This window comes from Strongylocentrotus purpuratus, unplaced genomic scaffold, assembly GCF_000002235.5.
Source record: "Strongylocentrotus purpuratus isolate Spur 01 unplaced genomic scaffold, Spur_5.0 spur5_scaffold_16, whole genome shotgun sequence".
Classification (NCBI taxonomy): Eukaryota; Metazoa; Echinodermata; class Echinoidea; order Camarodonta; family Strongylocentrotidae; genus Strongylocentrotus; species Strongylocentrotus purpuratus.
The window spans coordinates 34,784,996-34,811,952 of record NW_022145601.1 but is presented as its reverse complement, the minus strand read 5'-3'; the positions used below and the strand labels follow the sequence as shown (position 1 = coordinate 34,811,952).

Here is a 26,957-nt window from a genome sequence, read left to right as displayed (position 1 = left end):
TATCAGAGCTTATGGCAAAAAGAAATTGAGAGCGAATACTGTACATATGGAAATTACAAATGGCAATACAAAATGTGTTATTTTTTTTAGGATAAATGAAATTTATTTTTTATTTACGAAAGACACGTTCTGAGTATAAAAAATTATCAATATACAGATTTCTTAAAATCGTTTACAGATACATCAGAGATTGAAGATTCCCCGATAGATATAATGTTTCTCCACTTCTTCATCAAGATTGGCATAGATATAAATATATAGGTCTAAAAGGTATGTTTACATTGGAAGGCATATGATTATAGATTTACACAGAAAAAGGAGAAATCATAAGATAACATAGTTCATACTACACTAGCAACTACATAGACATAATACATAAACTTAAGAGTGGCTTTAAACTATCTTGGGTAGAGTGGCTTTAAACGATCTTGGGTAGCAATAGCATTATAACAGAGCGAAGTATTTATTTCAAAACTACAATTTGATGAATAACGTCATTAGATATTTAGTTGAACAATAAAACAAATAGAAAAACCTCTAAGGCCTCACCTTGATCATAACATTTCACAAGATGTTTTTTCATGTCAAAATATATACTGGTGCTATCATGTAAATGGAAAAAAACTACTTTGAATTTACAAAAAGAGATACAAAATATAGATATTATACAAAATGTATTATCTTTCATGAAAAGAAGTTTGCATGGATATTGGAAGCATTAAGATTCATTTTCATGCACTAAGAAATGCTTTATACACCTTAAAACCTCATTCTATGACATGAAGTAGTAGTTAAATCATACATGCTTGCTGATGATATCATATCTACACATTTAATCATGCATGAAAAAGAATCTTTACAAAAAGTCATCTTTATTTGATAATTAGCATTGATCTTAATCTCCCATTTTACCTCTCTCTCAATGCATATTTCTATTTTGTCCCTTTAGAGTATTTCTTTCCCTATCACGGCATTGGAAGATGCGACATGTGTAACTCTTAAAACTGATTTATTTGACCATCACACAATACATTGTGAAAAAGTATATAGTTGATCAGTTTATATTTTTAAAATTCACATCAATCATTCATTTGCTACTCATGTTTAAAATGTATTCTCTTCTTGAAATATTTAGAAACTAACATATTCTGATTTCAATAAAGATGATTACTGCTCATTTTGTGTTTGATGAGTTGCATATCATTCAAATGACTATTTTGTTTTACATGGAGTCACAATTCAATGACTCATAAAGGCTAAAGGTTGATACCCTCTTGTCATTACTCTAAATATTTCATATCCAATCACAGAATTGTGTTAGCAGTCTTAATTACATATACAACTTCATACTAATCCTAACGATATACATGAAACATATATGAACAGCATATTTCATAAATTACAATAGATTCTGTAAATTAAAAACAAGTACCGACATAATATAAATGTTGACAACTTGGGGCAGTATATTTTGGTACCACTTTACGAAACACACCCAAACAATCATCTAAGTATTAATATGTTTTATGATACCACAATCCCTTACGTCACACCTTTGCTTTAGCCTTTCTGAGTAAACAAAAAGAAAGTAAAAACCCATTGGGAAGTCCCAGCGACCAGCGCTGAATATATGTGAATGGAAAAAGAAATCTCAAACAGGTTGTAATTCAGATTCATCGATTCTATTCATTATGGCAATCGTACTGTCATTATCCGATCTAAATATAACAAAAACTTAATTTGAAACTACAACAGAATATAACTGTAATGTACATGCATTTTATTCATGAAATCATGCAATAACATCTTATGTCAATGACAGAAATAAGACAAAGATTTCAGGGGGAAACCTGAAATATAAAACACTCTGGGAGTAAGCTTTGTGTTTTTTCATTAGCTCTATTCTTATTTTATTTTATACAACATATCAGACCACTGATCAAAATGCTTTCTTTTCCTTTATAAAACTGATTGACTATCTTTCCAATTCCTCAACCCAAACATAATCAACAACACATAAATAATGCAATTCCCTCTTTTTAACCAAAATTAACTTAGAATATGAGTTGTGAATATCTATGGTGTGGATTGCAGCTGTACTTCTCACTTTATCCACTCTCCAAAAAATTCATTGCATCAATAAATAGGACCAATGGAAATAAGACTTGTTGACACTACCATTATATCAAATCATATGAAAAAGAATCAATTCATACAACCTATGACCAAGCATTTCATATCTTCATAATAACATGAATTATGTTTATTTATATTGCAGCACCTATCACTGTGCTTTCATTATAAATGATGATCAGCCTGGCTCTAAGCTCCAATAGCTCCTACCAACATTACTAGGTATCTACTAGCTGCACTCAGGTTAAGAGAAGCTAACAGCTCCTACCAACATTACTAGGTATCTACTAGCTGCACTCAGGTTAAGCGAAGCTAACAGCTCCTACCAACATTACTAGGTATCTACTAGCTGCACTTGAGTTAAGAGAAGCTAACAGCTCCTACCAACATTACTAGGTATCTTCTAGCTGCACTTGAGTTAAGAGAAGCTAATTACAGAATAAAATGTCTTGGCTATGACCAAGCTTAGTGTACATATCACAAATCAAGCTGCTCATAAACAACTACAAAAACAACATACTGTTCACCTATAATTACTTTCACATGGATCATCACTATTAAAGTGTTTGCATGAACTCACAAACATTATGTCTTTTATCAACTCAATCCCTTATCCACCATTTAATACAAGAATATACATGTTACTTATCTTCAGATCAACTGAATACTTTCATTATATAAAAAATAATCATTAATTTGACACAATAAAATTAAATATGAATGAATTTCCCACTACCTTGCTGTAACACACACCTTGCCTGACCTTCTGTGCGCATCATGGCATGATTTCATCATTGCTGTCTACAGTACAGGACTAATACAATTACCATGAAAATTGAAAGCTAATTCCTGTTGATATTACAATACATTACTTTATACAAGTACATGAAGGGGGAATGCTAGGTGTGGTGACTGAAAAAAAAGAAGAAAAAACTTTCACACCAAGAATAATAACAACTCATCTAATGTAGGTCAGAATCAATTGGAGACAAAAAACACCAGTTTAGGGTCATGCATTTCTTCTCAGTTTGGAGACTTTTACATATTGCTATACGTTCACATATTGTCATTAGATTTAACAGAAATATTGTCTTACTACTGTTATATATGTTTAGGGTCTTTCTGTTGTTGCAAAGTACTTAATGGTGTGTGTACGTCTCAATCCATTGGAGATGATTAATATTGATACGATATGCATTTCAATTACATTTTTTCAAACTATACCAAACACTATCGTACAAGGGACATGATATATATACATATCTTTTTTTCTACTTCACCATGGTTTCAAGTGACCTGCTATCATAATAGTGAATTCATATCGATCTTTAGTATGAAATGGAGACAGGGATCTTAGAGAGAGCTAAAGTTCCCTTGGAAGAAGAACCTCATCTCAGGGTTCTATTGGTTCATGGTATCCATTGGCAGTATGGTTTATCATTCAGACTTGGAAGACTTGGAGGACTCAGAGGAAGATCTATGGTAACATCAAGCCAGACTCGTAGAAGGAATATCTATGGTAACATCAAGCCAGACTCGTAGAAGGAATATCTTGTGATGCAGGGAGTTCTCTCACATTCACTTGCCTTGCTGGAACATCTGAATTCAAATTGAGATTGTAAATGATAAGGTTAAGTACTAGACCTGAGTTGAGAGGAAAAGCAACAAGGGTAAAGAAAAGATGATTCAGAAGTAAACTGTCAACATGACACTATGAACATGACGGACAAAGAAAGCGGACAAAATATACAGTTCCTCAGATAGACAAAGGAACATCCCTTCACTGCTATTATGTAAAAAGGTGAATATGCATGTGACACCTGTTCTACACATTTTTACATAATAGCAGTGAAGGGATGTTCCTTCGTCTACCTGAGGAACTGTATATTTTGTCCGCTTTCTTTGTCAGTCATGTTCATAGTGTGAGCTCCCTCGAAGTACAAAAGACAAATGAATACAAATATTATGTTTTTTCCACTTTTCAAACTCCATTCCAACAATTAACAAAGAACAGAAGCAAGGAAGATGGCAATTTGAGGCTACCAGGCTACTAACTCTGTAACGATACATATGGTAACTGGGACAGTGTAAAGAATAACCAAAGGACTATACATAATTGACATCACCTAAAACCCATACAGATTCTTTTTTCAGAAACAGCCACATATTTCCTGTTAAGCCAAAATGAATCAATATTATCAGACTCTTGAAATCAATATGCAAACAGGTATGATTAACACTTCATTGGAAAAGATGATGTGAAAACTTGTATAATTCTTTTTGGATATTCAAGAAAGCAAACAAGGTATGGCTAACGAAGAAACACTGCAATCTATTAATATTTATCATATAATATATATAATACAATCTATATATGGCCCATAATCCAGTAACTTTAAACCCACTGCAATGTTTCACCCAGTTAAGAGTCAAGTTCAACAGGAGAAGTTACACTGGAATCCAAGCTTTTCCTTTCTTTCTTCCTTCAACATGACTTAGCCTCAGGTTCAAATTGAATTAATGGAAAAAAAAACCTTTGGGTTTCGAGAATTCTCTAAACAGAGAATCATGCGATGAATAACTTACCTTCATTCTATCTGACACTGTTCCTTTGCTAACACTCTCTCTATCAGGTGATGCAGCTCTCACCGATGGCTTCCTGGTGAGAGGTGAGGAGTCACTTGACGTGCTGTTAGCATTCTGTTTCAAAAGAAGAGAAAATTATAATTCAATCAAACCTATATATCTAATGACTGTGCACGGGAGAAACATAAGCAGTCTTCCCCAAAAGGTTTTTTGTTTTGTTTATATAACCAGGTTTCCTTTAACAAATCTTTGAATTACAAACATAACTTCACAGGAATTGATAAGATGGCCTCCACAAACAGGTGATTTTCTTATTTTAGGTGAATGCTACAGCAGGTTTCAAAAGAACTGAGCTACTTGACTGCTGTGAATGGAGCGAAGAACCTGACCATCAACCAGTTTCTAGCTGCACTATCCACCAGGCTCTTATTGAGTTTCCCACTGGTTTTAAAGGCCTTAAGGATCTTGATGTTAACGCAGTGGATAGGCTTTCAACCTGCTCTTTACAGAAGTTGCTAAGAGTAATAAGTGATCAGAAAGTGTCTCTTTGTGTTTGACAGAGTAAACACAGCGAAAATATATAGTACATTGTGAAATGGTTATTTTTTCTAATTTGATGGAGAAAAAAAAAGATATTTTGATGTGTGCCAGACAGAAGGCTGAGCAATTTTTTCCTTCAAACTTCTTAGCTTTGTAGGTTAATTAGCAAAACATTGTGGAAAGTAAACAGGTGCCAAAAACACAAAACATTTCATGGTTGAAGATAATAGTTTTATTGCATATGAATAGAACCCTTACCATCAAGACATGGATTTGGTACGTACTTCTAACTTGATTAAGCTAGAACCGAATCTGTCAGTCAAATGACACTTTCCAATTAAGAAATATCAGCAGCAATAGTTGTTTTGTTCTCTTGGTTCGTCTTTAAAATAAATCAGGTGTTGAGCTACCTTTAATAGTCAAGTTTGGTTGCAGGGATGATCTAATGTGCTTTCAACATGTGGTTTTGATTAGTATAACAATGAAATATCATACACAAATACTGGGTGATCTAAGATTGGCTTGGGAACAGCAAGGGATAAGTAATGTTTTCAATCATTTTCTTGTCTCTTTTGAATTCATAGCTGACTCAGAACATGTGAACAAGTAAAAAAAAAAAAAAAAAAGGAAATTTAGAAAATAGATGTCAGTGCCATATATTCCTAGGAAAGGGAGAAAAATCATAAGCAACTCCACTAAATCATTAAATCAAATAATATTATGACGTGGGAGTGGTGATACCATTGTTTTCAGGTTAACATTCAAAGGAATTCATTCATATCGTGCAAAATTATAACAAAAACAGTACATACAAACCAACCAACCTATCAAACAAACGTGATTATAAATGTTTTCAAGGAATAATCAATGATCTGCTACAAGCTCTTCAACATGATCAATGAATAAAATGATACTTTGATTTTGGATAGAGTGGGAGCATCTTTGAGAAGAAAATCAGAATGCACTAAGATAAATAAATAAATGTATATAAAATGCAGTTTTGACAATGGCTCTGGTTCCTTCAAAATAACTAGGATGACACATTATGTCATGGTGATGAGGGGGGAGGGGGGGGGGGGATGAGGGGGGAGGGGGGATGAGGGGGGAGGGGGGGGGGGGTGAGGGGGGAGGGGGGGAGGAGGTGGAGGGTCAGAAATTCAATTAAAATGTTGATACTACTTGTCTAATGGGATGCACATAAACGTATAACACTCATAAAGAACATGTCCTTCATGTATGGACGAATACTAGGGCACACAATTGATTGAAAATCTGACTAAACAAAAATATAATAATCAGGGTTTAACACATTCAAAAAAAGGTTAGTAGTTTGAACATGATCTAGAAATGCTTGTATTTGCTAGCCAGTGCTTTTATTTTTATTTGTGAAGATCATTACACACTCACCTCAGGAGGGGGATTATTCTATTAAAAAATACAAATAACATATTTGAGGTTGAAACTATTAAAACACAATTACCTTAATTGACAAAATCATACGATGACAATCAAATCCAAGAAAAACAGATGATGTGCCCACTTACATGTATAGCACTATTCTAAGGCCTAAACAAAAAGGATATTGTATTGCCCTTTAGGTGCCAAAACATGGGTCGGTCGGTCAGAAATCTTTTTTAGAATGCTTTAATATTTCGTTTTCTCTACAAAACGATTACATTTTATTTTTATTTTTTAAAGCCGACCATAGATTTCAACATTTTTTGGTCGGTCGCAAAGAGCAATACAACATCTATTTGTTTAGGCCGAATGATGAGAGCCCTGTTAAATGAAGTAATCACCAATGAGCAACAGTAGGCTTGGTGAAACAAATCAACAACATTCCTGGTAGTCATCAAACTTCTGCACTTTGGGATTTCTTAAAATATACTCCAGCATAAAGACAGTTGGCTCTCACAAAACATGTCCATGACAAATATATATTTCACAATCAAAGAATAAATAACAGTTAAACCTTGTAGTATACCTGTTTTATTGATATCCTGTGTCACAAGTTAAACACCTAAAATCATTAAAACATACAGATCCAAAAGAGACTGACAATGGTAAAGACGATGAGAAAGAGAAGATACAGAAAGATAGACAGAAAGAAGGACAGAGAGCGAGGGACAGAGAGAGAGAGAGAGAAAGAGAGAGAAAGAAATGAACAAAACAAGAACAACAACATTAGTAAAGTAAAAACTCACAGTATCTTTCTTATTTCCTGTAGCATCTTCCATTTCAGAAGCTAATTTGACGAGTTTCTTGCTAAGCTCTGATAATTCTTTTTGAATGACATCAATCTCCTTTTGTATCTTCTCCTTTTCTACTGGATCTGTTGATGACATCTTCTTAGCTCTGTAAGGGAACAAATTTTACACAATAAACCATCAGATACTAACCAAGATACCAAGCCCAAGATATATGTATGTAAGTCATATCAACTGGTTAAAGGGAGTGTATCATGGGAATTACTGGTTGACGCCATCTACGTCTTCTTTTAGACAACTGCACATAAACAAATGGACTTGATTAACTGGGTCAGCGTGCACTACACTAGGACAGTACATGCTAGCGCGGGCGAAACAGACAGAAGTTCTCCTCGCTCTTGGGTTTCGTATATGTTGCACACACGCGAATGCCCTTGGTCGCGTCGCATTATATCCGATTTACCCCGGGTAGGGCCACGGGAAAGACACATAGTCTCGTCATGACACACTCCCTTTAATATGACGGGCAACCCGACATTCATTCTCATCACATGTGTGTACTTTTCTGCCATTAAGATTGTCATACAATACTGAAGAAAAATGCTTTACAAAAAGATAATCCAAACAGCTGTACCTTGTCCTTATAGAGACATAAGCTAAGTCTTCTGGGATATTTGAGGTCATTTAAGTTTTGTCTTGAGAGTCTTTTAATATATCTTATTCAAACAATCGTGATCCCATTTTGAAGTTCAAGAATAAAGACAAGATAAAGAATACAAAATCAAACTCTTGACCATGCTTAGGTCAAGTCATTTTATAAAAACTGAGAGCTAAAGTTGAACATCGTCGCATGAAAAATGTGGCAGTTACTGGTTTCAATCCAAGGCGATTAAAGAATTCAAGTTTAGGTGGTGTGGTATAAATGAGTAGGAGCTCAGGATGGCATACAGGTAGATGATCTTAAGCGATATTGTTTTTCAGGTATACCTCAGGTCTCCTCTCTTGGTGCTGAGTTCTGTCTTCTGTGTCTCCAACTCTTTTCTATCCTGCATCAACTTATCCTTCACCAATAGATGGCTCATGCTAGAATCCTTGAATTTATTTACTGGCGCTGTTAACAAAACATACAAATCATTTAGGCATTTACGTCCTATATTCATCTCTCATTAAAATCATTGCATTTATTCACTGGTGATATTCAATAAATAAAATCAATAAAATCAAGACATCCTTTCCTCTGTAAAGTAGGAGATGGCTTCTTCATTTCATCTGTCTTCTCCGATAATTTCTGAGTTGATGCTGAGAATACCTTTGATTACATATCTCTTGTACATTTTCATAAGGGATATCGTACATCAAAGGGCAGGAATACATCTCTTTTTTCAGAATACCTACACTTATTCTTTGGGTTGAAGTTTCCTTTAAGTTTATGAAACAAATGCATGCTTAGGCAATTGTATAGGGATGTTGTGTTATTAATGTTAACATATTTTCAAATTTAAATGTTTTAAACGTGTGACCCTATACCATATCACAATGTCAGGGGAGACAAGATTCAGATATGATACAAAGTAATGATTATATTTTGGGGTAATACACATTTGATCGTTAACATCATTCTATACTTTTGAAAACTTGTGTACAAACATTTATAATATGAAGCTTACAGGAAACAAATGTATACCTAAGATACCTAGCAAAGGAACATTACCAACACGTTATATAATTTGACCACCAATAATAAGATAATCATTCATTTTAATGTGTCAGATCAGAAATTTCAATACACTGACTACAATACCTTAGGATTACAGACAGGTGTACAACTAAGGAAGGCCCTGATATACATGAGCATGTTCACATTGGGAAGGCAGCTGGAAGCTAGGGTCATTGATATCTAGAACTGATTATCTACCTGTTGCTTTCCTCTGTAAACCAGGAGATGGTTTCTTCATCTCATCTGTCTTCTCCGATACTTTCAGAATTGGTGGAGTTGAAGGAGTTGTTGGGGTAGAAGGAGCTACTTCCGCCACTTCTTCCTTCTCTTTCTTCTTCTTCTTATCCTTCTTCTCTTTCTTCTTTTTCTCCTCCTTCTTCTTCTCCTCCTTCTCCTTCTTTTCCCTTTGTTTCCTCTCCTTCTCTGTCTCTTTCTTCTCACCAGGAGCCGATTCAGTCGGACTAATCATCTCCTTTTCTTTGTCCTTCTTGACTTTGAAATTCTGAGGAAATTGAGAATATAGAATATCAAATTAGAAATCTTATAATTCTATTATTTTCTATTCCAAATATTCATAGCTTAAGTTTTATCATGAAAAGAGGTCATTAATTATTTGTGAACATTTCTGTGCTCGATATCTCCCTAAAGATAACAAAAGTTTCAAAATATTGACCCATCTAAATTAAAAAATGAAACATTTCATTCTAACATTTCATCACTACCTTGAATTGTTTGTAGAGATAAGATATGATACAACTTACAGGTTACCCTTTGAACCATGCACGGTCGATATAAAAACTGTTCAGCATGAAAAATGTTGGTAAAAAGCATTTCATTAATTGCAACACAAAGAAAAGTAAGAAACATAACATATACATGTACATGCTGAATAAGGGTTATGCGATGTTAATAGTGTGCAATTAGTAATTATACTTTGAACTTGTGCTACTACTTCTACAGTACATATAAACCACTTCTGAATGAATGAAATATTTTTAATATAAATGAAGATTTCATTCACAGAAGATGGTGCTGGCAACATAAAAAGGAGGTATATGTTTCAGGATAATTGATGTAAGTATCTTCATACAATATAAGATAGAATGACACAATAAACTAAATAAACATATGGAATGTAATTCTATCAAATGTACACATACACAGCCACATTACATTAAAAACAAAACAATACACAGATATGAGTTTGAGTAAATAATATGCACATGAAATATCAGAAAGTCATGAAAAAATATCATCAAATCGTCCTTGTTTTCACGAAGTGACGGTAGTGAGGAAAATCGTAACGCAAAGTGAATGCATTTTTTTTCACTACCGTCACTTCGTGAAAACAGCGACTAAATGTGTGAACAAACTTGGATATTGCTCGTGGTTTGGTTTGGATATTTGATATAGAAAAGATAAGGAAGTCATACAGAATATTACAAGATAGTCAGTGAAATAGATTATTGAAACTGAAAATGATAACATTTAGAAGAATACTTCCAGATTACTTCAAAATAACTTTGTTAAGTGCATGGGCACGTAGCTCCTTGGGGCAAAGGGCACGTAGCTCCTTGGGGCAAAGGACACTTGCGGATCAATACAGGAACCTAATACCTATACATGTACCTCTCTCTCTCCACCCCATCCTCCCTCTCTCTCTCTCTCTCTTTCCCAATCTCTCTCCATCTTGATCTCTCTCTCTCTCTTCACATCATCGTTTGTCTCTTGACAACAATTGTATACTGTACATCTTCTAATATCCAACATAAGATAGATGTGAATCACTGATAGTTGTTGAAATACTTATACTGGCAAAAATAATGTTAATAGAAATGCAGCATGAAACCGGTAATTACTCTTCTTCAAATGCTTTTCAAGAATATTTTTCTAATACAAAATATCAACAAATGTTTTTGTACTATTTGTGCTACCGGTATTGATCCCTGATGCCATATTATTAAAATACCTTAAACATATTTTAAATGTCAAGAGGACAGACATACAAAATATTCTAAAACATCACAGTCAAAGCTGTCTTACCAACCACCTCCCTATTAAGACCACCCGTCTATAATGGCCACCCATATTGTTTCACTCAAGGAAGAAATCTGTGTTGTATAGGACCTGTCTAGAAAGGTCACCTGTCCACAGAGGCCAGTTTTCCTGTTTGCCTTGGGTGGCCTTTAAAGACAAGTTTCAGGTCAGTTAAACAACCTAGAGCACCGAAGTCAAAGTGACATCTACATGTAGCTGTTCAATATCCGGAAATACTTGGGGATGGAGATACAAGAAGATGTTCCTATTGCTAACAATCGTATGTTCTGGTGCAGCAAATCATAGAGCATTGTTGTAAATGTTTTAAATTCTCCTTTATCTCCACGTAATAGTCAAGTGTACAAAAATGCATGTGAAGTGTGATCAAATTTATTAGAGGAATGTGTTTGGATGAAAACAAAATGTACTAAAATGTACTTTGTTATTATTATAATACTAATTGACCTGATTCAAATATCAACATTAGCTATAATAAAAAAATAAAAGAAACTAAAATGTCTTTTTGACACATATTTACTAATCATATTTCTAAAAATAAGACAGATACACTGTGAATGCCTGTTATCCCACTTGAAATATCATATTGGTGTGCATACTTACACAGCCATGAGCAATACAAGTACGCCTGGAATAAGCAAGTGAAAAGATGTACAATTGCCAAGATAAATCAAAATACAATGATGACATGTCAGCCAGCATGGTATACCTATGTGAAAAGACACATGTAGGCTATGTGTTTAGGGTGTACATGAAGACAAAAATAAAATGCATGTGTGTTGTGAAGTGTTCATAACAAAAAGGGGAATATTGTAGATAGAAGCAGATAATGGGACTGGTCGTCTAAAGAAGGAACAGATCAGTAGAGATTACTGGTATTATGAAACTGCAAACAAGGAAAGAGACATATCAGGATCACTTTCTTGAAGAAAGAACATAATATACTGTTTTGTAAATCCACCATGCCACCAGTTTAATAAGGGGAACAGTAAAGAAAGGAGTAATATACATGAACAAAAATGGACAAGCATGCCATTATCAAAAAAGGGGTACAACATTCTTTCTCTCCCTTCATTGTTTCACTGGGGAATCTACATCTCTCAAAAGTTATATCTTCCATTAGAAAAATTGTACATTGATAAGGCCCATTTATGCTTCAGAATGAATTGAGTTCATCACTGTAATTTGTATTTATTTATTTATTATTATTATTTTTCTATTTTTAATTATTTATTTATTTATTTATTTATTTATTTTTAATTTTTAATCTTTTTTTAAAAAATATTTATTTATCTATTTAATTTTTTTAAATTTTTAAATTTGTTTATTTATTTATTTATTTATTTATTTATTTTTTATTTTTTTTATTTATTTCTTCTTTCTTTTTTTTTTGGGGGGGGGGGCAGAATTTGCCAACCAGGATTTGGGAAGGGTTCAAGGCTTGTTCAGATATGGCAAGGTAAACCACAGTATAAGAGCCACTGCAGTTTACTAACATGTAAATGAATGGCATCTACTACACTTCACATCATCATAAAAATCCACCATAGTTTTGCCGCATCGTGTATGAACTAGCCTTATTAAAGTGGACTAAACAATACTACAGCAGCATAGATCAAACTAATGTAGGTACAGCTAGACTCTCTATCATGAGTGCATGTCTGGTTGGTCTGATACAAATATTCATTGTGTGTGTTTGGAGCCAGAAGGAAATTAACTGTGAGTAAAATAATAAAGTTAACACCCTTATGGCTCCTAACCAACAATTTCACATTGCATATGAATATCATAAGAAGTGGTTTGAAAGTGAACAAAGATGTGTGGAGGAATGATATGCAGGTAGATGGTGATTTACAGGCTAGTTGCAATTCTCAAGTGGAAATACATGAAGTGGAGTATCGGTAAAACAGAGTTAATAGTCAAAACAGAAAGCTGCCTTTCTTTTAATAATCTTGATGAATCTTGGATAGAAATAGGGAATACACACACTGTATGATATACATAGGGTAGATAACAGGAGGCTAAGTGATGTGATAAAGGTTAATTTTGCATTAAATTTAAAAAGAGAGAGAGAGAGTGGTAGAAAGATTGAGCAAAGTCAGGGTAATATAGATTCAACATCAATCAATAATTTGGACAGAGATCCATGTTATTACAATGCTTCTCTGGCATCATCATAGTAATAGGTAGTAGGATTATCAAACCAAAAGAGTGGGATTGTTACGTACACCCAAGCAGTATTACACCAACCCCAGTGACTGTGTGACTTTGTGACAGCTGATAAATCATTAACGTAGAAAGTGTTACAAGGATGTGAGTACTAGCTACCAGTCTACAGTGATGCAGGGGGCTATATAGGATCCACTTACATTTCTCATCAGAATGCAACTTACTAATTTGAAATTCTTTATTCGAGATTGAGGAGTGGAGGGGGCTTGGAGTGAATTAGAGCTTTGGATCGTATCGACTGCAGGAGCTGTTTCTGAAGATGAAGATGCGGTTGCCATGGTGTCAGTATCACTTATAACCTCCAGATAAAGATCTTCAAAAACTGCTGGTACCCTGTCCTCGGACTTTGGTGATCATAGGAAACAGAAATATGTTATATGGATGTATGTGAATTATGAACAGGTTTAAGCAGTGATTAGGAGCTTTTTCAGAGGACATTGTTACTCATGTGTGGTTTGTTTCATAGACTGATCAAAATGATTAGATCAAGAGTGACATGTCTATATAAGCAAAGCAATTTTGTTCGTAGATCGATCATCTTATTCTTGTAGCAGAGATTTAGTAAATTAATTTATTCAACTTCTAAATGTTCCTGTAGGGGTTGCAATGAATTCTTTAGACCATTTCCAGGCTGTACATTGCTTCTGAGTGTGCATTATATGTGAGACTAAAACGTGAGACTAAAACATGTTTTTATTTGAAATGTATGTAGCATGGAGAGAAATACACTTTTTGCTTAATATAAACAATGCTGGCAAATAATAATAATAACTTTTATTTACCCAGGGTAGCCACTTCAGTTATGAAACTGTTCTTCCAGCGGGCCCTGCATAACATAATATGTTATTACTACCCTTCTCCAATCTAATATGCTGAGCGCCTAGCTAGAAGGCAGAAGGTCCCATTGTTAAGTCTTTGGTATGACTCGGCCGGGGTTCGAACCCACAACCGCCCGTTCACGAGGCGGGCACTCTAACCACTGAGCCACCATGCCCGGTATGATAAAAGATCACCAATATCATATTCATTCTAAACATATCATATTGACATAGTGCATGTAAAGCAATAAAACATGATTACAAAAATCAGAGAAGAAACAAATGCAGGATGATGCCCTCTACATGACTTGTCTTCCTCTCACAGGGAATACCTAAAAGCAAGACATCATTAATGTATGCACACAGGATATACTACGCAAGCTATAAATAAAACAAATGTGGGGGAAAGGGGTAAGGGGGACTGGGGAACAAAAGAATTAGACAGATGAAGGAGACTCTACTCTGCACATTCATAGACAGGTATAAAGCAGAGTTCATCACATAATACCTACATCCAAACCAAAGCTCTTTGATTAGAGATTGTTGCAACGTTGGAAGTGTTCATGATTGGTCAGTCAATTCAGGGAGCTCCAATTCCTTGTTTTTGGAGCCCCATGATATGTAATCCATGACCGTGCTTGCATACACCATTACCCTTACATGCACGTGTTACACCTATCTTTTTTAACTGAACGAAGCCGTTGACAAGACGGATACAAAAAGGCTCCTTCATACCACACATTTCATTTACAAGATGGAAACTTCATTGTAAACAAGGATTTGATGTAACATATTTGTATAGCCAATGTCTTATAGTGTGGACGAACCCTTCTGGTGCTCATACTCTGTTTCAGTTCAGTTTTACTTTTATTTTTATTTTCCAACAGAACGTTATTTTAATTGACAAGAAATCAGATATACAATTCAACATTCAATGATATAATACATTTTACATTGTTTAAAGTTATGAAAATAGGACATTATATAAAAGCAAAATACTCATTTACATTTCTCTCTTTTGTACTGCACCATACTTCCTCTTTTTTCTTTCCCCTACCTCCCCCCCCCCTCTTTCTCTCTCTCTCTCTCTCTCTCTCTCTCTCTCTCTCTATCTCGCTCTCTCTATAGCCCTTTCTCCCTTTCTCATTCTCCCTCTCTCTATATATCTCCCTCACACCCTCTCTCTTTCATCTGGTATGTCATGCACTAATTCCACTTCAATGCATTTCAAACATTTCCATCAATACAGGAATATCATTAGTATCAAGAATACCCATTACAGGTGCACAGGATAACAAGATAGGACAGATGGTGATCTCAAAAACCACACGGTCCCATCAAGTCTAATAATGGCCTTGACTTCCATTAGGAATAAAGTTTTTAAGACCTAGTCTGCTGAGAGCCAGATAGGTGTTAAATTGTGAACATACCTTTTTTATTTTGCTATCTTAACATCTTTCTGGCTCTCTGCACACACTTTGTCTATGTTCACAATGGATGTTTAATACACAAATGGAAAAAAATATCTTTATTAGTTCACCATCATATACCGCCTTGTTAATACCATATTGATTTCAAAATATTAATATGAAAGGTTAACAAAACACACACTAGTAACACATCCCGCCCCCTCAAAACCTATTACCATTGAATTTGAAGATAATCTGAATCTATGGTGAACCCAATATTGTTATCTCCTATACATCCTCAACAGACTAACATATTGGATACCACAGGATACTAGGTAGATACCACCTGTAGCTTCTGTAGTCATTGACACCAAGGGGGAGGGCCAGTGTACAATATCTTCCAGTGCTCAGATATAGCTGGAAAGCGTAGGGTTTTTATAATGTACATTTGAAATTTTATCTGTGTTCTTTCTTGTATATGATGTTTACTATTCACCATGTAATGATGTTTTCATGTATGTCTTTATATGCATTTTTAAGTTATGCATGGGCCCCCAAGTATAACAGTATTTTAAATACTGATGGGCTACCCTGTTGAAATAAAACAAAATGAATAAAAAATAAATAAATAAATCATATTCATGTATTTGCAAATCTTGGCCTATTTTGATACAGATAAGGACAAAGGGCTGAAGAACTAAATATGTTTTCATAACTTTTTTGTCAGTAGCAAATATCCCAAAGGCATGCAAAAGAAGAGGAAAGTTTAAATCGGAAGTTATTAAATCTGTTAAAGAAGACAGTATGAAGAAATAACAATTACAATTTATCTTTTTTAGAAAGTGGTGCAGATTCATTTCCAAAGAAGTGCAATACAAACAAAACTTTTAGCAACCATTAGAGGAGTATAAGTAAACATAAATTGCTGTATTTTGTAAGTTTAAAGAAACAAGACTTATAGGTAGTGATATGATTTTTTTTAGTACTTAGAAACTGCAAGCATCATTCCTTCATTTTTAGAGAGCTGAAATGTTTTTTATCCAAAGAAGATGAGCAAGAATTTTTTTTCAGGAAGAGTTTGCTATTTTGTAAGAATGGTTGTCACAGACTCACTGGTAATGACATAGATTTCTTATCTCTTGCCGTCTTATCACTAGATGGGCGAAGAGGAGGAAGGACGTCGACATCGTCATAGAGACATTCCGGTCCGGCTCCTGGGGGTGGTGGTGATACAGTATCTTCATACAGGTCTCCTGTAGACTGACGATTCCTGTTAAACTTCTTCTCATTGCAATTAACAAAACAAAAAGGTTGGAGGGCAGTAATTAGATGGATGAAGATTCATCGCATGAATGAGAGCAAGTCACCCTTTTTAAAGCCCTTGTCATCTATGTATGTTGGTTTCTATTAGAGGGGTAGAAGTAAATATGGATTCTTGTATTGGAGCACCAGACCTGCTTATAGCATCACTGTGTGAGGGATAAAGCAAAATAAATTGCTACTATGAAACACTCATGATGTGGTAGAGGAATCCTATTTGTATGTAGCTGGGGGGGGGGGGGGGGGAGCACCGAAGAGCACTCATGTTGACTGCCCTATAGTATTGTAGATGCCATATACCATGGATGATTACATGACTTAATCCATGACTAATAATACAAATTTTAAAAAAACACTGTGGTGAAAAATATACATGTATGTGAAAATCATTAATAAGAAAGTATTACTTTATATGACACCCTTGACTAATAATAATGTTTAAACAATGACATAGTAGGCCTACATACTCAAGGGATTTATAAACAAACATTAATCACAATATGTTATTTCCATAATTAAACAAATCATATACAATCAAATGCGTGAGGAAATGACATCTATATGCTTCTGCATTAATTTTTTTAAATCAATTTTTGATTAAAAATGTTCACAGCATTCCCTGAGATACTGGTAATACGCAACAACAAAAAAATCAGCTTATACTGTAGGTTTAAATATCATATGGTTGAAATGTGCAATGCCATACTCACTACCCTCTCTTCAAGGAAACAAGACTAACAAAAACATAACTTTTCATGATATGAAGGCAATATATGATACTTTCAAATTGTGAAGGAAAAGGAAAATGTACACCGTTATATGATCAAATCTTTCCCAAATAAGCCCTTTTGACTTTCCTTTAGCTCAGAACCAGTCATAGCCAATCAACACAATGGAGGCACCAATGATCCTTCTGATATGTATTAAAATGGGAATGTAACAGGATTAACAATGGAAGCAATCATTCCTTCTCAGATGGTGATATATTCTCTGCTGAGAACATGAATTAAACTTGACATCCTTCTGTATCTCAACAAACAAACATGCATGTATTTATAAATGTAATGCTTCATGGGAGAAATTTCAATTATTTAAACATATTTGTGGCTTACACCCATCAAATAAGATCGATTGACTGTGCCATGGACCAGTGATGGCCTGGTGGTAGAGTCGTTGCCCGGCAAGCAGTAGAGGCAGGTTCAAGTCCCGCTGGTTCCAAGATTTTTTCTGACTATTTTTTTCAATACAGATCGATCAATCGATCTTATTTGCTGGGTGTAAGCCACAAATATGTTTAGATAAATAAAAGCATGCATGTATTTCAAAAGCATCATACACACTACGACACCAAGGAAGTTGCTTTGATTGCTCCTTCTTGATAACTATTTTCTGTCTTTCTCTCTCCCACCACATACTCTCCAATGGTTGGGCAAGCGTGATCCACATTTTGATCAGTGTTTTATGAATAAAGGTATAAGAAGGGATTTGCAATTCTACCGTTGTAATTTATAAAAACAGAGATGGGATTAGAATCCAATCAAGTAGCTTTCAATCTCAAATAAGAGTTATGTCGATGACAGAATGAAGAAATAAACAACAACATCCAAACATTTTAAGCAAAAATATAAAAATTAGTACATGTAAGTCATATTAAATGTTGATGGTTGCGGTTTGAAATAATTTTGCTTCCTGCCCAATCTGAATGAGTTTAGTCTAGTCTATATTTAGCATGAATAGCAAATCCATGTGTACACCAAAATGACACTATAATACCTCAGTCTGCATCTCTTCCATTCACTCTCTTACATCAATCTAATTTAATTATTTTCTGTCTGCCTTTCTCTCTCTCTCTCTCTCTCTCTCTCCCATCACATACTGCTAGTTCTAATTCTATATCACTGTGTCTTTCTAACCACTACTGGTATACTGCCTTTCTATGACTTTTTTTCTTTGTCTAATGGTCGGGCAAGCGTGATCCACATTTTGATAATTGTTTTATTAATAAAGGTACAAGAAGGGATTTGCAATTCTACCGTTGTAATTTACAAAACAGAAATAGGATTAGAATCCAATCAAGTGGCTCTCAATCTCAATTGTGGTAAGAGTTAAGTAGATGAATGAATGACAAAAAAAATCCCCAAAATGAGAACATTTTAAGCAAAAAAACGAAAAAATGTTGAAGTCATAATGTTCATGTTTGCGGTTTGAAATAGATTGTTTCCTGCCCAATCTTTTAATGAGTTTAGTCTAGTCTATATTTAGCATGAATAGCAAATCCATGTGTACACCAAAGTGACACTATAATACCTCTTCTGCACCTCTTCCATCTCATGCCATTATTTCTTCCATGTCATGTGTTTCTAATTTGATAAGACCGTATATATACATTGTACATGTCATTAGGTTGAGGTTTGAAGCTAAATTACTCAATCTTTGCTGTCCCCTTCTTCAAATTTCCTCCTTAAAATAGAAAAGAAATAGCACCAACTACTTTAAGAGCAAATATTTCCATTACATCGACTTAAAATGAAGCATTTTTGTGAGCCTGCTGCAATGTCTTTCTGTGCAATAAACCTGCTTTTCCCGGCAGAGGCTGATAGCTAGAGCATGTTTTAAAAGACTCACAAGTTTATTTGAAAACATCTTTCGTCTTCCTGATGAATCTTGAGGTGCTGCTTTGACGATGTTATTTTCATAGTTTTCTTCCGGCTTTGGAGATAAGTCTACATCATCATACGTTTCATCAAGGGTCGATAAGGATGACTGCTGACTTACGGTAGAAAATCTTCTCTGCTTTCACAATATGAGATAATCAGCAATATTTGTATGGAAGGTTATTAGCCACAAACAAAATAATAAATAGAAACAAAATGGTTGTATGTAATGGTAGAAGTGCTTCCCTGCATTCTGGTTATATGAGTAAGAATAACATGTTGCTCACACACTGAGATCTGTCAGAAGGTGGTATACTCAGCTAGTATTCAATACACTTGAAATTCCGGCACAGAACATCAGAAGTAAATTAACCAAAGGAAAAATTCTCCTCACATTCTCCTCACATTAGAAATCATTTTTCTAGTGGTAGAAGTAATCTTGCTGCTTCTTCATACACCACTCATGAGGTGCATGAAACATGACTCTGCATGGTCATCAGGATGTTGACAGCTAGGTGTAGATACATGTATAATTCTAGTAAGAAACCATGATCTCAAGCTGTCCACAGCCTTCAATACCTGCTGTGCACTGTAGGTACCCTAATATAAAATGCTTGTATCATCCATAAAGAATCTCTTTGGATAGCATCTGCACATAATACTACTTCACAAACACAGGCACAGATTCAGTTACTATTTTGGGGCACATTGTGTATGCATGCTGATATAGATATAACTCCATGCAAGCTACAGAAACATTGAACAAATTACATGTACATGAAGATCATGATTAGTAGATGGATTTTAGAAATCATTGCACTTATCGTCAATGTTGTATACCACATATGAGCTTATTCTATTGCATCTAGTTGACTCCATAACAGCGGTTTCATCAATAATCTAAAAACCCTTGAATTGCAAACTGCTGGGTTCTTTAAACCACATCAGTACAGTGTCTCCTTTCAGTGATGTTTTTGTATTATCTTTTGATCCAGAATGCTCTGAATTACACATTATATATACATGCACATGAGCAGGAAGAACACAAAATACAATATTTTGTATCTATTTCCAATGCAGTCTAGCTGTGTGCCTTTCTTGAATAAGAGTGATTTAATTATTATTGATCACCACAGTCTCCAAGTTGGCAATGTGATATAAAATAAAAAATAGTACAATTTGACAATTCTTATCAATTAAATTTTGTGATTTTCACGTCACATTGGCTCATTTTATTCATTTTTATTTGTTTAAGCTTTGAATAAAAGGAATAAAAGATAAAAAGTTGCCAATTTAAGGAGCGGAGGCTAATTAAATTAGAAAACAAGAAACTCTGAACTGCTTCGAGGTAAATGGAGAAAAAATGCCTTCCACTTGAAGGATCTGCTAATGATGGGAAGTTAGGCATCGTCATGGAAATTTAAATTGATATTTCTTTTCAAGGAAATAAATAAAAGCACAGTTCAAATAGTACTCAAGAAATTTTTTTTTTTTTTAAGGCATCTTAACCTGTGAAACATGATCTTAACCAAAAAAGTAACAATAACACATTTTATAATTTGTTAAATCTAATAGAGGATCGGTTATATCCATGCAGAGTTAGACATTACAGCATCTTATACCAGACATGCAGACAAACCTTATTCAGCTGATTTTGTAATTGTATTCTTCTCCCTTTCTTGGTCTAAATATCAAAATTCCAAGGAAAAAGGAGGTTGAAATATAGGGAGGGGGGGGGGGGGAAATCAACACAATGAGCAATAAAGAAAAACTAAAATGCCACAAACATTCTTGAAAACCATGCACTAACTTTAAAATCCCTAATAATTGTTCTTGAATACAAATCACGTTCATGATTGCACTGCTACAACCACATATTTATATTTATAAACCGACCCAAAATGAAATGGAGTACACCAAAATAGACCATAAACTACACTCACACAAAACATGGCCAAACAAAATAAATATTTGACAAATAAAACTTGCAAAGCAAACTTGATTCTACTATTAGTATCCATCGTGATGGCTTACACAAATCATATCGTCAAACTACTGCTTGTCCCTCTAATACTGAAAATAAATATAACATAAAATCAAAAGTGCAAAATCAGTGTTCAAATTTGAACATGACCATTTTCATTTAGATTTCAAGAAAAAAATGCAAATAATTAAACACTACAGATGCTTTGTATAACTAATAGGTACTTGTCCACGTAGGACCAACCAAAATGGTTTACTGCAAAGTCTCACAAGTAATTATGATCTTCACACCAATAAAACCTACAAAAGAAGATGGGAAGTCAACCAACCTGAGCATTATCTGTCTGATCAGATGCCTTCTCGTAGGAAGCTAGTAACCTAGCAACCACACCACTCTCATCAGTCCCTGAGCTTGCTCGTCTTCCTCCAGTGTTTGTCTTGGGTGTAGCATTCATGGATGCTGATACAAGCTGCTTCAATAGATGACCGGCATCCAGCATGTTCAGGGCCTGCAAATACATGTATGTACGACAATCACCATAAGATACGTGTCATTTAATTATTTTGTTATGAACAAATCTGAATGACACTCAAGTTGAAATTATTTTGTGCGATTCAAGGCATACTGCATGTTGCTTTGCATGTTGCAGTTTTCAAAAGATCTGGATCATCTTATACCCCAGTTGCATCTAGATTACCCTAGTCACATCAACGAAACCGACATAAGACATGCTACATAGTCCAAACAAACCCAAGAATTACATTACTTCAAGAAGCTAAAGGTTTTTTGGTGTGGAGTTGGTTTGGAGTCGGTGTGCAATGTGACTGTGCTTAATTGTGATGGATCAAAATCCATTTCTTTCTCTTAAAATTGAAGTGAAATTCACAACTCCATATACAAGATATAGACCACTGTAAGTTTCCACTTTTTTGAAGAATTGCAATCTATTGGAACTCCTTAAAAGAGGAGTTTAAGATGCTTAAGATATCTTTTCACAAGTTAAAATATTTATAATTGTGGTGACTGTTCTAATCAAATTTTTGTGTATATATATATAAAGCTTGGTCACTGTGATAGCTATTGTTTGATAACTTTGACTGACCTCAATATACAAGTAGACTTCTCCGTCTTTACTGAGTTTGAATGCTCCTTTCATCTTGACCTCTTTCTTATCAGCCGCCTCTACATCGATCCCTCGGATGCTGAAACTGAAGTTCTTCGGATCATCTTTGGTAGCAGAGCAAGAGAACACCATGTCCTTCAACAGGATCCATTTTCTTCTGATCTTAGTTTCTCCAAATTTAGCTCCACAGATGTTCACATAACCTGTCAGAGAAGAGCGATTGTGGTACGGATAATGAAAAATTATGCTAAACTTATTCCCTAAATCATTCTGCTTCTTGGATGTTCACATTAAAATTGGTTAATCATGTCTTAATTTTTTTTAACTATAATAATCAACTTTAAAGGCATTGTTTAACAATGTTTCCAGTTTTACAAATCTGAGATGCATGGCCCTACGTGTTATCAGTGTCTGTGATGTGGTCTAATATTGAAGCCCTAAAAAAAATTGCGCTTCTAAATGATCATGAAGTGCTTTAAAAAAAAGGAAAAATCTTTGAGTGACCAGCTTACGTACATATTCATTTTCCCCAATAGACTGTTTTATTATAAAAACCACTGGGATAACTGTTTTTGACATTTTAAATTCCAATCATAGATATCTTGATAATCAAACATGCGATTGGATTGTCAAAGTGATGGGATTCATTTCTGACCTAAAGGTTTATAATTATGATTGCAGCATGAGCTTAATCCAGTATTTATGTTTAGAATCAGAGGCAAAGTTACCTAATACCTTTAAAGGAGGTATCAAGAATATATGTTCATGGGCTGAGATCGGGTAACAAATCATTAGAAAGCAGTCTTCTATTTATGATTTTATCAATGATTAAAACAGTTGTGATTTTTGTTGTAGATTGCAAAGAGAACCTTATTTGGGAAAGATAAATATTTGCATGGGATTTTGTCCATGTCATTTCAAAATACTAAACAGCTGTTATAAATAGAAAATGAAAACAACTACATATATATATATATATATATAGGGATTCTCACTTGCTCATTTCCTATATATTGCGTGCAAGACTTCTATACACAATTCAGGAATGTGCAATCCACAAATCAACTCATCCCAAAAGACCCCCTATGTGATTGGTTGAGGGGCCTAACGTAGCTGGAATGATTTATTACTAACCTGATAATACATCATTATCCATGGTGAGTTGTGGAGTCCCATCTTTCTTCTCTCGAGAAAAAAACTTAGTACCTGGAAAAACACGAAAAATGAAAGTCAATACAGACTCCACGCATCTCATTTCATAAAATTCCTTGATTACAGTCGTGTAGGTAATTATGGTTACAAAATAATAATTGAGATTTGGACAGTCAGGAACCAAAACAATGAAATTGGAACGTTTCACCCTAATTAAACTGAATTCCATATCCCATTATGAAACAACTTGGCTCAAATAATATTAAACTGGCTTTCATATTCATACTTTAATAATCGCTAATAGCAGTTATATATTATTTTAACCCTATATATCCTGGGGGAGGGGCTTAATTAGCCCCCCCCCCCTCCCTCTACATATTGGCGAAAATTTGTTAAAGCAAACAAAATATTGTGCTGAAATTTTATGACTATTTTCTTTTGAGTCTTGCGTATCTTTTGGAACAAATTTTTCAAAAATCGGACCTACAGTTACAAAGTCATTTCTGTGATTTGTGTACATAAAGCATATGAAAATATCATTTTTCCAAAAATGAGATAAAACATTTAATATTTGGTTTTCATTATAGTTAAGGTGTTTGTTTTGGGGGTCAGGATAGTTGAATTTTAGTTTAAAATAAAATAAAACAACAAAAACAATAAAATACATAAGTTAAAAAAGGATCTCAGTAGAAATACATAGAAAATTATCAAAACTATACATAACATAAGAAGTAACCTGGCTCTTCCAATTTTTGTTGTTGTATTATTATTCCAAATGGTCTCAAAGAATATATGTAGTGAAAACAAATGTTTCAATATCAGGATTATATGATTTATGGTTAAAACATGAATTTCATGATTTTAATTGCATACATTACCATAAATACGCAAATGAGTGAATTGTTCAAAAAATGGAAAAATTACCATAGTATTCTATACACTTCACTTGACATGCATGCACATTTTTTGCGTCGATTGGCCGTTTAATGGGGGCAAAATTATCTTCCCCCCACACCCCCAGGCTTTGAAGTTTCAAAATAACCAGGGCTATAATAGATTAAAGATTGAGGGGTGAAGATAACTTGAAATTATATTGCCTATATTGCTCTGGGCTTTGTTTGATCAAAGATTAGGGTTATATCTGGGGGGTATATAGGGTCGCAATCAGGATTTTAGGTAACTTAGTCTAACTTTAGAGTAAGGGTATGCTGCATGTATAGTGCAGAGTGAAATTAGGACTTCTGGTAATGTATGAAAGTGGCGAAATAACACCAGCTACTATTACAACTCTACTGTGATCGTTTTTACCTTTTTTCTTGTCTGGACTTTCCTCTGGTTCCTCATCTTCCTGTGGACCTCCAGGTACAATGGTGTGGTTTATTGTAGAGTACCTCTTAAGAACCTACACGTAGGAATATAGGACAAAGAGAGAGAGAGAGAGAGAGGGGGAGACAAGATGAAAAATACAAATGGGGAGAGGAGAGAGAAGTATATGGACAGAGAGAAAGGGAGAGAAAGAGATAGAGGGAGAAAGAGAAAGAAAGAGAGAGAGAGAGAGAGGGAGAATGAGAGAGAGAGAGAGAGAGAGAGAGAGAGAGGGAGCAGGGAGGAAGGCGGAGATAGAGAGATATTTACAAATCGAAATCTAAACAAATAATACATTAACAAAAATAGGAAATCAATAAAATGCTTTTTGTAAAAGATGGATTATGACGAAGGTGAAATGGAAGAGTCTGGAGAGTAGAAGTGCATTCATACAGGGAGAATGAGTTAGACAGAGAAGTAGGGAAATGATAAGATAGATGATTATAGTTCAACATTCAGAAGGTGATTGTGGTAAATAGTACCACACATTATAATACAGTATGCATTGCAAAAACTCAGAAATAAACAAAGTGGTTGGATTTTTTGTTGTTGTGGAAAGAATATTTAAATCAACTTAATTTGAGACCCAAATGAGAATAAAATAAAATTATGAGCCATGAAATAGATTGAGAAATACACAAATCATACATACAACAAAGCAGTAAAGGTTTAAACTTTCCTTTTTCGAATACATGTTTGCAGGTATCGAAAGATTATTAGCATTTAGTAGAGCATAATGCAGTTCACTTCAAATTTTGCCAGCATAACCCAAATCAGTTTAGATGAAAATTGCTTTTTTAAATAAAACTGACAATGTTAATAATGGCCTGGCCGAAAATGATGAAGGTGGTGACAATGCTCAAAATGATGGAAATAACAATGAAAGTGCAGGTTAAATGACTGTGATGATGATGGATGATGATGATGGTGAAGTGATGGTGTCATAGCGCTATAACAAACAAAATAGACTGATAAACAATTACATATTAAACAAAACCAAAAAGTGCAAATAAACTACAAATTACAATACATATGGAATACACATCAAAGTGAACAGAGTTAATTAATCAAAAGAGCAATTTTTGAATAAATGTGTCTTAAGACTAGTTTTGAATAATAGTTTGGCAGTTTTTGACATTTAAAGGTAGTCTGTTCCAAAGTTCAGCAGAAGCTTTGCAAAAAGAGCGTTTACTCACAGCAACCCATTTGTTTGAAGTTTCAGCTGAATCTGAAGCAAGTAGAACAGGAGGCTTGAGGTTGTGATGGTCAATCTTGATCACATTATCCTGTTTACCTTGTTGACCCAACAAGAATACAGTATATCCCATCAACGGTAACCGCTGAGCTTTTGATTGCTTGTCCTGAAACAAATCATACAAAAATAAAAGAATAGTGTGGTTATGTGCATGACGGTGTAATGATAATGCTCCTATTCATCTGCATAATACTTTAGATGAAGCCTTTTCAGAAAGAGCATCTTTAGTGTTGCTTTGACTGGATAGAAGGGGAGTAGGGGTTTCAATTTCATACCCTCACCGCCCTCATCACTCTCATCTAGACAAAAGTCTGATCTATTTTTTGCAAAGTCACGTATATCAAAGTCATGGGGAAAAAGTGTCCCTGACAAATAACAAATCAAACAAAAAAAGTAGATGACCTGAAAAG

At 34.5% G+C, this 26,957-nt stretch overlaps 1 protein-coding gene and 1 non-coding gene across 10 annotated transcripts in view; both read right to left on the bottom strand.

The window, feature by feature from the left end:
- Positions 1-442: 442 nt before the first annotated feature.
- LOC584296 (myb-like protein X) overlaps positions 443-26,957 on the bottom strand; it is a 79,032-nt gene continuing 52,517 nt past the window's right edge. For 2 of the 9 annotated variants that reach the window (XM_030987351.1, XM_011668441.2), the window contains 14 exons: positions 26,489-26,653; positions 25,236-25,329; positions 23,910-23,981; positions 22,755-22,978; positions 21,981-22,160; positions 19,640-19,804; positions 16,808-16,975; positions 13,632-13,811; positions 9,382-9,685; positions 8,454-8,577; positions 7,464-7,614; positions 6,667-6,684; positions 4,720-4,833; positions 443-3,732 (listed from right to left, as the gene is read on the bottom strand). In XM_030987351.1, the coding sequence (XP_030843211.1) occupies positions 3,712-3,732; positions 4,720-4,833; positions 6,667-6,684; positions 7,464-7,614; positions 8,454-8,577; positions 9,382-9,685; positions 13,632-13,811; positions 16,808-16,975; positions 19,640-19,804; positions 21,981-22,160; positions 22,755-22,978; positions 23,910-23,981; positions 25,236-25,329; positions 26,489-26,653 (1,980 nt within the window). In that variant the 3' untranslated portion in view covers positions 443-3,711. Of the gene's footprint in view, positions 3,733-4,719; positions 4,834-6,666; positions 6,685-7,463; positions 7,615-8,453; positions 8,578-9,381; positions 9,686-13,631; positions 13,812-16,807; positions 16,976-19,639; positions 19,805-21,307; positions 21,353-21,980; positions 22,161-22,754; positions 22,979-23,909; positions 23,982-25,235; positions 25,330-26,488; positions 26,654-26,957 lie in introns of all 9 variants that reach the window. The other 7 variants (XM_011668442.2, XM_011668443.2, XM_011668446.2 and 4 more) reach the window with 7 other exon arrangements.
- Positions 14,389-14,461, bottom strand: TRNAT-CGU. The gene has a single exon. It is a non-coding gene; the product is annotated as a tRNA-Thr (tRNA).